The 14771-nt window shown below is 34.4% G+C and overlaps 1 protein-coding gene across 2 annotated transcripts in view; it reads left to right on the top strand.

The window, feature by feature from the left end:
• LOC130013266 (DNA polymerase delta catalytic subunit-like) overlaps window positions 1-14771 on the top strand; it is a 281681-nt gene that overhangs the window by 112396 nt on the left and 154514 nt on the right. For both annotated transcript variants that reach the window (XM_056102083.1, XM_056102082.1), the window contains exons 11-13: window positions 1659-1769; window positions 4028-4219; window positions 8189-8277. In XM_056102083.1, coding sequence (XP_055958058.1) covers window positions 1659-1769; window positions 4028-4219; window positions 8189-8277 — 392 coding nt within the window. The remainder of the gene's footprint in view (window positions 1-1658; window positions 1770-4027; window positions 4220-8188; window positions 8278-14771) is intronic.

Here is a 14771-nt window from a genome sequence, read left to right as displayed (position 1 = left end):
ATAACAACTGTATAAATATATATAAAAAATCACTAGATAAGATTAAAGCAAAAGACATATATTCAATACGAGTAGATTCTAAATACAGTAAACCATTAGCAATAAGTAAATGGGAAGAAGAGAATAGTTTTATACTTGAAGAACGTGAAACCTCATGTATATTCAATATGGTCTATAAAACGAGCACTGATACTAGATTACAAAATTTTTAATTTGAATACCTCCATAAAATTATATATACAAACGACCGTTTATTTAAAATCCAATTAAAGGAGTCTTCATTGTGCGATTTTTGTTATTCAAATATAGAAACCCCGGAACACCTTTTTATATACTGCAATTACGCCCAGGCAATATGGAATGATTTACATGAAATCTTCTCAACTAATGACATTTCATTACAATTACAACATACGAACATTCATTTCGGTTTTCTGAAAGAAACAGTTTTTAAATCATATCGTTAATTCTTATTTGTAAATCATTTAATATTTTTAACAAAATACTACCTCTACAAATAGAAAATATCAGACCGACAATTATTAATTATCGAAACTACCTAAAAAGTAAACAACAGATAGAAAATGAATTAAACGAAACCTTAGTAAATAAATGGGATTATACCATATGAATATTATGCATACCTCTAGTATTCCATTCCTAGTATTCCAACCCCTTAATACCTGTAGCTATCTTTGTATTTTTTTTGTTTAGTTTTTTATTAGCTTTTATTTTCTTTGTGAATATATTTGCTCTACTCAATGTAATATAATATAGCCTTCAACATTAAACCGACGCTATCTGTATGATGCTACACACTGTGATTGTAATATGTGAACTATGTACTATGCTGTTATTGATTATTTGAAATAAAGATTTTTATAAAAAAAAAAAAAAAAAAAAAAAGCATGCTGGGATTTCCCCCGCCATCATGGCGGCAATCGTGGGCGAAATACGAACAATTTTAGGAAATAATATTAATTTTATCAACAAAACAACACAGATAGGGTGAGAAAATGACTAAATACATATTTAAAAACAAATATTTGATAAAAAAATGAACTGATATTTGAAAGTAAACATATTTGTGGAGTCAAATACAGTAAAATCTCAATTTCCATGAAAATGATGAAATTTGCCAATTTTATACTGAACTCGAGCCGTGGGTCCCCTTAATACTACGGTTTCATATTCAAAACCCCAGAGAACCTGTATCATGAACTATTACGCAACACAGTACTAATATGGTGAAACGCACTGAAAATTGCATGACACAGTAGCATTGTAGTCACCATTTTGAAAATCAAGCTGGCAGATATTGTCGGATTGACTCCTAATACTGCAATTCTCATATTCAACACCTCCCAAAAACCTATTAATAAACACATAACTATTGAAAACCTATTAAATGACATTAATAAACAAATAACTCATGAAAACTCCCAAATTCTTTTCATTATGGAGGCCAATATTGAAAATAAAAAAGGTTGTCGATATTGTCAGATAGACCTTCGGCTTTGAGATGGAGAATGTGAAAATAACAATAGCTCAATTTTCCATATTTTATCATTGTGACCAGCACAGGTCACATATATAGCCTATGCACAGCCCTTTTACAGAAATATGTATTAAATCATATAAATTAATGTCATTTTCAGATTTTATTTAGAGATTATAAACTACGATCGTACACTTTAAATGCAGTATCCTTCCATTTTCTACAAGAACAAAAAGAAGATGTGCAACATTCCATTATTACTGATCTACAGGTAACTCTCTGCATTAAAAATTGATAAAAATTGTTTGAGAACTACAAAAATAGTTAGTTAGTACTATAGCTTAGTTGAACGGTTGACCCAGTGATGGGATTTTGTTCGTATATTCCGGACATGTCCGACGCTATTTTCCAATCGTCCTAAATTGTCCAACCAGGAATATTCCCAATTGGACATCAAGACATGGTAAATAATATTCAAAATTCCAAAATTAATATAGTGTAGTGAGTGTACCACTCAACCCGATTATCGTTGAAAATAGACTGGATTGATTAGGTAATTAAGTGATCAACATATTTATCGTTTAATACCGTATATACACCTACCTTGATTAACTACTTAATCTGCCTTGATTGGCTGACTTTATTCTTTGTCGGACAATTCATCGATTCAATCCTGAACAGAAGTCAGATTAACCCGTGATTTCTCCATTGTCTCACGTTTTAATCTCCTTGATGTCGACCGTAGGCATTAGTCATGTGTCACATATCCTAATAGTATATAACACCCCAAATCAATATACAATGTGTCCGATTACTTGTCAGTGATATTTCTTCAGTGGAAGCCGAAGTTAAATAAAGCTATTTCACACACGCGCAAAATGAAAGTAGAAATCTCGCGAGACACGTGGAATTAAGAGGTGTAAACGTGCCGAATCTAATACGTCTGATGTCGGGAGAAAAGATTCTATTTTGATGGCATATTGTCGGATATATGATAATATTTTGAATGGGGTTTATGTTTTTAGATAAATAAATAAAACACGCTAAGAAATGTTGACGAATATTTCGATTGGAATAACGTAAGTGGTTACGGTAATTGTTTTAGACGATAGCGCATGCTTAGAGTAGAATGGGATTATTTTAATTTAGCAGTTGGTGTCACTCGCTCGTTTTATTAGAGCGACGTTTACTACGGTTTACGGCCCAATAAATTTTGGGATGTCATTTTTTTACCTTCTGTTTTGAAATCGACTAATGCCGGACTTTGTCGAAAAATATATCGACTTATGACCCGAAAAATACAGGAATTTTGGGGGAATTTGAAACCGGTACGGATGGGCAGTAGTCGGCACGCTTTCATTCTATGGTATTACGATGTCATGTAATTTTGTAGGAATATTATTGACATAAATTTGAATTCCGCACGGGAATTAAATATGAAAAATAACGAGGTGCACCTGTTTTGTTTATTAAGTATGAATTTGAATATTTTGTTGAGACGTGATTCTTAATTGTGGTTTGAAAACACCTGCTTAAATAACGATAAGAGTTATGTCCCTTTATTTTCGGGAAGAAAATGTCCGACAACTAAAATTTTGAAATCCCATCACTGGGTTGACCGTTTCACTATTAGATGAACCATTTAATTTCCTGCGAGGCATTGATATGATATTTTTATATTGTCGTCGCCCCTGTCCATCCGGACGTCCGTATGTCTGGACGTCTGTCCATAATTGTTTGTGAACTCTCTACAGGTCACAATTCTTATCAGATTTTGACGAAACTTGAAATATAGGTTTATCCCCAAAAGATCTCGGCTGCTTTCGATATTGGCATGTATCTGATCGAAACTTCATGGTTTATGGCCCCTGATTGTATTACAAGTTTCATCAAAATCGGATCAAAACTGTGGCCTTTAGAGGATCCACAACCTTGATATACACCATATATTTACACTATTTGCGTGCAAGAGGCGGCCATTTTGTCTGGCAATTTTGGTCCGATTTCCATGAAATTCGTCCTCAGCCATCATAATGGAGTAACGGTGATATATTCAAACATTTTTTTAAATAGGTTAATAATTGTGACCTCCAGAGGGACCACAAGCTAAAAACACGATTTTTCGTAAATCAGGGGCCATAATTCAGGAAGTTCAGATCCGATATTCGCGAATATCGAAAGCAACCAAGATCTTTGGGTTATAAACATGCATTTTAAGTCTCATCAAAATCGGCACAAAATTGTGACCTCGTATAGTAAATAATAAACCATGTGTTTTCGTTTGTTTACATTTTAATGATTGGCTATTTCAAATTTGGTTTAAAGAGTAAGCTACCACAGTAAAATAATCCACCAACTGTGATTGCTTAATATGACATTTGGTGTCAGCTATAGACCTTTATTAACTTGAGTGCTGAAACGAAATTAAAGATATTAACTTGAATGCTGAACTTAATTTAAAGATATTAAATTGGATGCTGAACTGTAATTAAAGATAGTAGATTCACATGTAAAATTATTTTATTGTAGAATGGTAATGAGCAGACAAGGCGTCGTTTAGCTGTATATTGTTTAAAAGATGCTATATTACCGTTGAAACTACTTGGTAAATTGATGTGCGTTATTAATTATATGGAGATGGCTCGTGTAACTGGTGTAACTATGAGTTGTTTGTTATCTAGAGGTCAACAGATCAAGGTTGTTTCACAGCTTCTCAGAAAAGTAAGAACTATACTTCCACTAGAAAAAAATCAAGGTGTGATCTGTACATTTGCCATGTATAAATCTAGCTCTATAGGTTGATATGAACATGTCGCTCTCAATTTCTTAAGAATGGCTAAAAGCGGATATTTTCTTTGCTGTATCTCTTGATGAGGTATGTTAATTAACAGGGTTGAGATATTGGATAAGAAATTGACTGAAAGGTGAATTAATTATCGCTAGTCGATACCAGTCATATTGTGAAATCAGTACAAGCTTGATTCCATAGTCATTTAATAGCTCTTCCATTAATTTGCTGACATAACCTTGAATATCTAACTTCGTATCTCTGATAATTTAGTTTTTGTCTCATATTTTCTATTTCATACAACACATACCCCCCCCCCCCCGTCTCTTTTCGATCTCTACTGTACCTCGTCTTAACCTATTTACCCCTGAGCCAATTAAAAGATTAGCTACCCTACCCCTAAGCTAATTAAATCAGCAGGGCCCATTTCCCTAAGCCAATTAGTGGATTATTGTTAATCCTAATACCCTCTACATAATTGCAAGTAACAAAAAAAATATTTTCTATACATAGAAATACTCTGTTACATAAATGTACAGATTGTGGTGTTCTTTCCAATGATATAAAATTCATTTCTACAAAGTAGAAATTATATTACTATAAATAACATTGAAAAGTCAGTTCCACTAAAATTATGACTTTTCTCTGTCATAATGGTAAAATAACGTGAACAGGTATCCCCGAATAATTTTTTTACGCCCACATTTAATCCTAATACCCTCTACATAATTGCAAGTAACAAAAAAAATATTTTCTATACATAGAAATACTCTGTTACATAAATGTACAGATTGTGGTGTTCTTTCCAATGATATAAAATTCATTTCTACAAAGTAGAAATTATATTACTATAAATAACATTGAAAAGTCAGTTCCACTAAAATTATGACTTTTCTCTGTCATAATGGTAAAATAACGTGAACAGGTATCCCCGAATAATTTTTTTACGCCCACATTTAAATTTAAATGTGGTCGTATATTGTCATCGCCCCCGTCCTTCGTCCACAATTGGTTGTGGACGCTCTAGAGGCTAAAGTTAATATCCGATTGACTTTAAATTTATACACTGTTTAAGGTCATGAGACGAAGAAGTTCATTTTCAACGATTTTCGATAATTACTGCCAGAGTTATGGCCCTTGATCACTTCAAAAAATCTTGTAAATGCTCTAGAGGCTAAAGTTAATATCCGATTGACTTTAAATTGATACAGAGTGTTTGAGGTAATGAGGCGAAGAATCATATTGATTTTCAACGATTTCCGATAATTACTGCCAAAGTTATGGCCCTTGATCACTTTGAAAAATCTTGTCATCATCCGATTGACTTCAGATTCATACACAGAGTGTAAGATCTTGAGACGAACAAGTATTTTTATGACTTGAACAGCTAAATCCATGATGTTAAAAGTTTCCTATACTAAACGTCAGCATGGGGCAAAACAAATTCTAATGGTTTTCTGATAATTACTTAAACATGCATTATGCAAGAGCTAAATCTGATTATTGCAAGTCTTAATTTAGGCTTCAGATGTTATAAAAATTATAAATTAGATCTTTATTTAAACAACAAGCCCAAAATCAACTCTGTAGACCCACGGATGGCTCGACTTCAGCTCGGATTTAAATAGGATTTCACTAATTGATTAAATCAAGTATGGGGCAACCTGATGAAAATACGTCAGTTAGATCAAGGCTAAATGATAGAGTGTACTTAGCGAGGCCGCTGTAAAGCCTTTCCGTATGCCATTGAAAACTTTACTTGATAATCGAGATATGTAGGTGGAGTTAACGCCTGTCAATCAAACGATCGGCCAAGGTGAAGACGCATTTCGCTACCATTTCTAGTCAAATATTACAACGATGATAACTATGTTCAGAATAAAGTAATTTGACTGAATTTTTCAATATATTCTTCTTTCATCATCTACTTTTGAACTGTTATAGCAAGAATGGCCAACTCTCTATAAAAATCTCCCATAAGGCTGACCTTAAAAATATCTTCGTTTCACCAAACCCGACCCACAATCGAGGAGAAGGGTCGGTAGGTCGTTTTTTTTTTTCAGATTTTTTTTTTTAAAGTTAGAGAAATCAATACAGAAAACTTATTAGCTGTATACTACAGATTCATTAATTTTGTTTAATGAATTTTGGGTCTGACGTAAAAAGTAACGAACTGAAAGTCTTTTTATTAAACTTAAGAGCTAATTTGACAGCTTAATAATTTTCCGGGTGGAAACATTCGTCTTCTTTATTCAATTGGCAAAAAAATCAATGACATCGGGAATTTTTCGTGATGCCCGACTCGCACATGATTTGCCACGAACTTGAAGTGTGAAACTCCTTCAACACGTTTTTAACGATAGTGCGGGTTGTGCCTTCATTTTTCTCGAAAACGGATATTGAAAATATCGTCGTTATGTTTAAAACTACGCACCACAGACATAGAAGCAGAATCATTTCGTGGGAATGGACGTGTATTCGTCTGCAACCATTTTGTTGAGAAGCGACACCTATGACGCTTTCGTCTTGATCAACCAGTTTCAATAATGAATCAAACCATAGCCATAGTAAAGGGAAATAACTCTCGTGATATATTTCAGGTTGACACACAAAATAAAATAAAAAGATCGTGGAAAAGTGCAATAAAATAATTTAAGTCGGGGGTGGTTTTAGTTAGTCGGTCGCGTTAGGCGAAACAAAGATATTTTTAAGGTCAGCCTAATGTATCTTTAATGAGTTGTTACTCTGAATCAGATTTTAATGTATTATAAATGTTTCATTACCGAAAAAAGTAAAAATATGTGACAACTCTTGTTGATTGCCCGGACGATTTAGCTGCTGTGGGCGTTTGTTTCATTGCCTGGCAACCTATCTTTTGTGTTTCCATGGAAACAAAATTGACTTAGTTTTTGGTGTACAATTTTGTTTCCGAGGCATATCTCATAAGCCATTCAAGATATCTTTTTGAAACTTTGTACAAACATCAACCTATTATAGTATTTGTTTTCTGATGTATAAGCTTATTGTTTAACATACAGTAGCTGATTGAGGTAGGCAAAGATTGTTGTGCAAACCTTACAGTGAATAGTGACCCTGCCTTGCCGAGCTACTGTGATCAGAGTATGAATCTTCTGACTAGTCCCATTGATATTCCAAGAAGTTGTTTTTGCTTATGCCTTCCATGCAAGCACGCGGAATGGTGATGACTAGTCATCTTGTTTTTATTTCGTATGAATTTGAATATTTTGTTGACACATGATTCTTAATTGTGGTTTGAAAACGCATGCTTAAACAACGATAAGAATTATGTTCCTTTATTTTAGGGAAGAAAATGTCCGACAACAAAAATTTTGAAATCCCATCACTGGGATAAACCCTAGAGATAAGATTTCTTCAAGGATCCTTGATCTTCATCAAATTTGCTTATCATCCAAGTTTACTTTTTGGAAAAGCTGCAGTTGAAGATGCTGTGTGGGCGTACTCCACGCTTTGCGTTGCTATCTTATGTACTATTTTTAATTGCAGGGGGAGCGACGGTGGCTCAGTGGGTAAGACTTTGGCTTGCTAAACTGGAGGTCCCGTGTTCAATCCCTGTGTTGGCCGAGAAAATTCATCAGGATTTCCTGGGGAGGGTTCCGCCTTGTCATTTGTGCAGGACAGAGGATCTGGCAAGTGACAACGTATATTTGTTCAGATTTGAAAAAAAACCAAGGTCCCGTGTACACATTAGTATGCATATAAAAGATCCCTAGACAGTTGGAATTCGATATATAATAAGACTAGGCCATAGTGCCGCTGTCAGGGCAAAATTTCTGTCATAGCACACTGTATGGCGTATGCCGGTCTTCATTAGCACAATCGGAGTAGGACATTAAACCCCATTTCATTGAATTGAATTGCAGGCTAAAGAACAAGATTTAATATTACCAACACATAAAGTAGAAAGCGGGGAAGAATATGAAGGAGCTACAGTTATTGAACCTGAAAAGGGGTGAGTACAGTTATTTTATCAAATTAATGAGGATTTAAAGGAGCTAAATCGCTGATATTTGGGACCTAGAAATTGACACAAATGGGTCACAACGCATATAATAATGTAATATGAGTGTATATAAACTGATTTACATTCAATCATTTCCGACTTTACTCTCATTTCAAATCAGTTATGTTCGGCGAAATACGCCGGAAGTCTCAATCTAAAGTAAATCTCTCTAGCGTCTGGTTATTCCAGTCTACATACCATGTATTGCGTATGCTCTCCAGGTAAGAATTATGCGTCACCGTCTAGCCTCGTTCTTCAAGTCCCTTGTTAAAAATGGGCCTGAAACGCATTATGGTACACGATTCGTGTACCAATTGTAATTTTTTTTATTTTGTCTTACATATTGGATATTAGAAGCCCATCTTTTCCCGGCAAGATCACAACATCATTGTTCATTTAAATTGACAAATAATTCCTGTTTTCATTGTCGAAGATTTTGGATGATATTGAGTTAGAGACTTAGCTACTTTAAATGACTTTTATACAAATTTAATTATTGTAAAACCCCATGTATTTCCACTGTATATATCCACTGCATCATTGATTGTTTACTAAAATAATGTTATTATATGTATGTTTCTTCTCATCATTTAATATTTCATATAAAAAAAAAAATATGTGATGAATTTAGTTGAAAATAGACCAGCATGAAATTTTTTTTTACATGATAGAAGCTCATGTAAATGATAAAAAAAAAAAACAGCTGCACTAATTGGATATGTGAAGGCAGTACAAATTGATAAGTAGCATACAAAGGAATAGTCTTTTCGGAAATTATTAAAAATGTGAACTGATTAATGCCAAACCTAAAGTTATAGTACATGTATGTAAAAAAAGAAATCTTAAGTTCAGGATGCAGGAAGCAAACAATCGATACTCGCATCGGTAAATTGACCGTTGCTCGCTATTGGAACTAAATTTCTTTAACTCAAATCTTCGATATATATTCTGTGAACGTGTCTTTAATTAGTGCCTTACTTTGTTATGGATTTATCCATTTTTGTACACCCACATTTTCATGTGGACGTATATTGTCGTCGCCCTTGTCCGTTTGTCCGTCCACAATTGTTTGTGAACAGTCTACAAGTCACAATTTTTATGCAATTTCAATGAAACTTGAAATATAGGTTTATCACCCTAAGATCTCGGTTTCTTTCGATATTGGCATGTATCCGACTGTAACTTCATGGATTATGGACCCTGATTGTACGAAAAATCCCGTTTTTATCTTGTGAACACTGTAGAGGTCACAATTTTTATCCGATTTGGTTTAAAGTTGAAATGTATGCTTATAACCCACAGATCTTGGTTCCTTTCGATATTCGGGCAAATCGGAACGTAACTTCCTGAATTATGGCCCCTGATTGTACGAAAAATCACGTTTTTAGCTTGTGGAGCCTATAGAGGTCATAATTTTTATCCGATTTAAAAAATTGTATTATTATATCACCGTTAGACACTAGGGACAGCTGATTTCGAGTTTCGTGAAAATCGGCCCAAAACTGACAGACAAAATGGCCACCCTTCGTTTTCAAATAACGTAAAAATATGGTATATCAAGGTTGTGGACCCTATAGAGGTCACAATTTATATCGGATTTTGTTGAAAGTTGAAATGTAAGTTTATAACTCAAAAATCTTGGTTCCTTTCGATATTCGCGCATATTGGATCTTAACTTCCTGAATTATGGCCCCTGATTGTTAAAAAAATGGCGTTTTTAGCTTGTGGACCCTATAGAGGTCATAATTTTTATTCGATTTAAAAAATCGTATTATTATATCACCGTTCGACACTAGGGACAGCTGAGTTAGAATTTCGTAAAAATCGGTCCAAAACTGACAGACAAAATGGCCGCTCTTCGTTTTCAACTAGCGTAAAAATATGGTATATCAAGGTTGTGGACCCTATAGAGGTCACAATTTTTATCGGATTTTGTTGAAAGTTGAAATGTAAGTTTATAACTCAAAAATCTTGGTTCCTTTCGATATTCGCGCATATCGGATTGTAACTTCCTGAATTATGGCCCCTGATTGTTAAAAAAATCACGTTTTTAGCTTGTGGACCCTATAGAGGTCATAATTTTTATCCAATTTAAAAAAACATTTGAATATATCATCGTTACACCCTAAGGATGGTTGAGATCGAATTTCGTAAAAATCGGACAAAATGGCTGCCACTCGGTTCTTCTCGATATTTGCGCATATCGAATTGTAAGGTCATGGAGACAAAGAATCCTATCGATTTTCAACAATTTTTGCCAGAGTTATAATAATAATAATAACTAGACCTGCAAGCAGCACTGAACCGGCTTTCAGGAATCAGACAGGAAGTGTGTCATACAATAGCCCATTTATCGAGCTACCAAACGATACTTTAGATGTTTTGATCCGGTCACACCCGACGGTGAAATCCCGATTGTTGCAAGAGCACCGATTTTTTACTGTCTTTTTTTTAAAAATATCAAATATTTTTTTGACTACTTCCTGTTTACGGATCATTATCGGAATAGATTTAACAAGTGGTATGGGAACTTAACTTCCTGTACCAGAAGTTTCAGAAAGATCCAAATTATACCATTAGAAGCAGATTTACAGATATAACGATTTTTACGACTTTTTTCAAAGATTGTGGCCCTTTTGGACCATTTATACTATATTGAGGCTTTTAAATTTAGATTCACACCATAGACCACCGTTAGGACTCTAAGTAACATAAGTTTAAGAAAGGAAATAAGAGAAGTTTTCGAAATAAAAGTGTCTGAATAGGCTCAAAAAATTAAAATAATATATTTTCAGCTTTCCATTATATATTGCCTAATCCGCGAATTTTTACCATTTAGATGTCATAAGATCGTCCATTGTTCGAACTATCCAATGACACTTTAGTTGTTTTGATTCCGTGGAATCTGGCGCAGTAATCACTTTTTCGCAAGATCGCCATTTTTTTACTTTTTACGTTTTTTCTCCTCAATATATCAGAAATTTTTTCGACTACTTCGGGTTTTTGGATCACTGTCGGGATAGCTTTAACAAGTTGTTTGGTTACCTTATCTTCTGTACAAGAAGTTTCAGAATAATCCATTCAGCTGTTTTCCAAAGAAAGAAAATTAGAAGATCATTTTCAGTAATTTAAGGATTTTTCAACTTTTTTCCAAGACGGAGGTTCTTTTTAGACCACTTATATTATTTCAATGCTTTTATTTTTGGACTCACGACATAGTCAACCGATAGGATTCTGAGTAAAAAAAAGTTTAAGAAAAAATTTAGTTTTCGAGAAAATGGCGTCTCAAAATGCTCCAAAACGGAAAATACTAGATTTTCGGCGTACCATAATTTATTTTCTAGCCATCTAAATCGTATCATTCAGATGTCATATGATAGTCCATTAATGGGGCTATCCAGCGATACTTTAGTTCTTTTGGTCCGCTAACATCTGATGGAGAAATCAAGTTTTTCGCAAGAGCGCTATTTTTTTAAACCTTTTTTCTTCATTTTTTTAATACTTCCGGTATGGAGATTATTGTCAGGATAGTTTTAATAACCGGATTGGCTTATCAAATAGCCACAGGCCTATGTAATGATATATCAGATAAAATGTTCCTGGGAAATCCTATGTTCAATAATGCCAAAAATGCAAAAATGTCAATATATCGAAAATTAAATTTAAATATTTCAATACATATTATATATCGTTAGAATCGTAATTAGGTCAGCTATCTGAATGTGTAACTTTTTTTGTAAAATAATTGTTTAAATAATAGAGCATTTTCCAAAATTTCACGATTTTTCAACTTTTTTCGATTTTACCTATTCCAGACATTTCAATGTCTTATTGGATGGATTCATGCACAAGACTACACGAGGGACTCTCGATAGGGAAAGTTTAAGAAAAATCCTTGGAGCCGTTTTCAAGATACAGGCGTCCAAAAACGCTGCTTTTTTGCTGCTTGGTCATAGTATCCGTATAAATTGGGCATCATACGACAGCCCATTCCTCGGGCCACTTAACTAAAGCTTAATTCGTTTAATCCATTGATACTGGACGGAGAAATCGAATTTTTCCCCAAAACACCCATTTTTTGCGTTTTTTTTTCAAAATATCTATCATTATTTCGACCACTTCCGGTTTCCGGATGGTTGTTGAAATTACTTTATGCAGCGGGCTGACTATATAGCTTTATGTTCCAGGACTTTCAGAAATACCGATTTATCCTTTCCAAAAAATATAAGGGTTGGGAAATGGGCAGAAAATTCGAAAAAAATCGAAAAATAAAGGGCTATAACTCGGAATGAATATTATATATCTGGAATCGGATGGTCTTCAGGTATCCAAAAATGTAGGTCAAATTTGAAAATTTTGAAAAAGAACAAAAATTGTGTCTTAAAATTTTTTTTCATTTTTCGAACGCTAGAAGTCAGCGACGAAGTTTCGAAATTTCGAAATTTTCAACTGCTATCGTCAGAGAAAAGACTCAGGGTTTCTGAAAATGTCATTTGTATGAAAATAGGTACAGAATTGACGAAGCTATGGCCGTTTTTAATTTTTATGCACTGCACGAAATTCGGCCACTTCCGGTCTGCGCAGAAGTCTCAAAAATAGTTTATCAAGTAGCCACCACATGGTTTCCTGATAGAAAATTAGGTCCCATATCGGTATCTGTTACAGACACTGAGAAATAGGCTCTTGCGAAAAAAAGAAATAATAATAATAAACTAGACTTGCTTGCAAGACTGAAGGCTTTCACCGTGCCAAGGCGTCACACGATCGCCAGATGCATGACAAAAGACTATCCCAACCTCTCACTCCCTAAGCAAACACACACTCCCCCACCCCCAAATAAAAACACACATTTGCATAACTCAGATATTGACATGTTCTTTGCATGCGCATTACGTTAGAAGGGAATCGAAAAAAAAAGTTGATCTACGCGAAATGGAAAAAGAACAGTTTTGCGAAATGGACGAAAAGCAATGTCGCAATAGATATCAAAGTAAAATGAAATGGGGTTTAACGACATTCTGCTCGGAATGGACCATGAGGAATGTTTCGAACGTATAGCGGCGCTAGCCTACTCTTATATACAATTCCAACTGCCAAGGGAACTTTTTTGCGGGACTTCGGAATCGCGTTCATGTCAGCTACTGAAATATGTAACTGGTTCAAAAATTAAATATCGCCAATTTTCTGGTTTCGTGCACGTTAAAGATTTGACGTCACTAACATGTAAAAGTTTACTATTAATTACAGACAGAGTCCAGGATCAAACAACTGAAGCAGTCAAGAGCCAGGATGTTCGCGACTACTTTGTTTTTTTATATTTACTGATACTATCATATTTCATTATTTGTTAGCGTAGGACATTTTCATTTATATATATATTAAACATGTATTATATGTCTTATCATAGAAGTCTATAGTGTTATGTTCTTTCGTAACCATTTGTTTAAATACCTTAATTGTTCGTACCTTTCTAACCAGGGTAATGATATAACTATTGGCCGAGAAAGTTCATCCAGATTTTCCGGCGTGATTCTCCCTTGTCAGTGATGCAGGACGGAGGGGCTGACAAGGAAAGCTGTCTAGTCGTTCGGATGGGACAACCAATTGATACATCGCAATTGGTACACAGGCACCCATTTTTCAAAATTTTGTCAAATTTTGAATACCTTTCTTATAGTTCATGGACTGGTTTGGTCCGTCGACTTCATATCGTAGAAATATCGTAGGTGTCGTAGGTGTTCGTACCTTTCTAACCAGGGTAATTAATAACAGGGCCCTTATTCGCGAAAACTTAAACTAAGATACAATCGAAATTTTAAGAAATACTGCAATTCGATTGGCTGACCAGTAAAATCAATTTGCATATATCCAATGAAGTTGCAGTATTTTTTAAAATTTCGGTTGTAACTTAGTTTAAGTTTTCGTGAATAAAGTCCCTGTTAAATTAAACAACGGATAACTCCTACCTCTTAAAATGATTTATATAATTAGTAAATAATTATTATTATCTAATGATTGTTGTTTTGTGACATATATAGTGTAACCAATATATACATTGTACTTTTATAATCAATATGATACTGTGCATTAGTCGTGTTTATGTTCTTATGATTTGAATTTCTTCATGCAATATTTTTAAATCGTCAGTAGGAATAAATGTCTCTTATATAGATACGTTATGCTGGCTGGAATGCACGGTAGGCTATAGCCTTTGGGACTGCGCTGTATCATACGGTCTGTCATTGAGTCAACTGGCTGGGTTTCGATTCCCCGGTTGAACGTGACAAGGAGTATGTCGCCTGTCTAAACTCGTGTGTTTTCTCCGGGTCCTATGGTTTCCTCCAACTTCTAAAGACCCCTACGCCCAAGCGAATTATTGAAAAAAACAAAAAAAAAACACATATGTTAGTCCCGAAATGATCTCTAAACATGCTCGTACAGCG

The sequence above is a fragment of the Patella vulgata genome, chromosome 6 (assembly GCF_932274485.2).
Source record: "Patella vulgata chromosome 6, xgPatVulg1.2, whole genome shotgun sequence".
NCBI classification, from domain to species: Eukaryota; Metazoa; Mollusca; class Gastropoda; family Patellidae; genus Patella; species Patella vulgata.
Note: the sequence above shows the minus strand (reverse complement) of the source record. Positions and strands in the feature narration are given on the sequence as shown.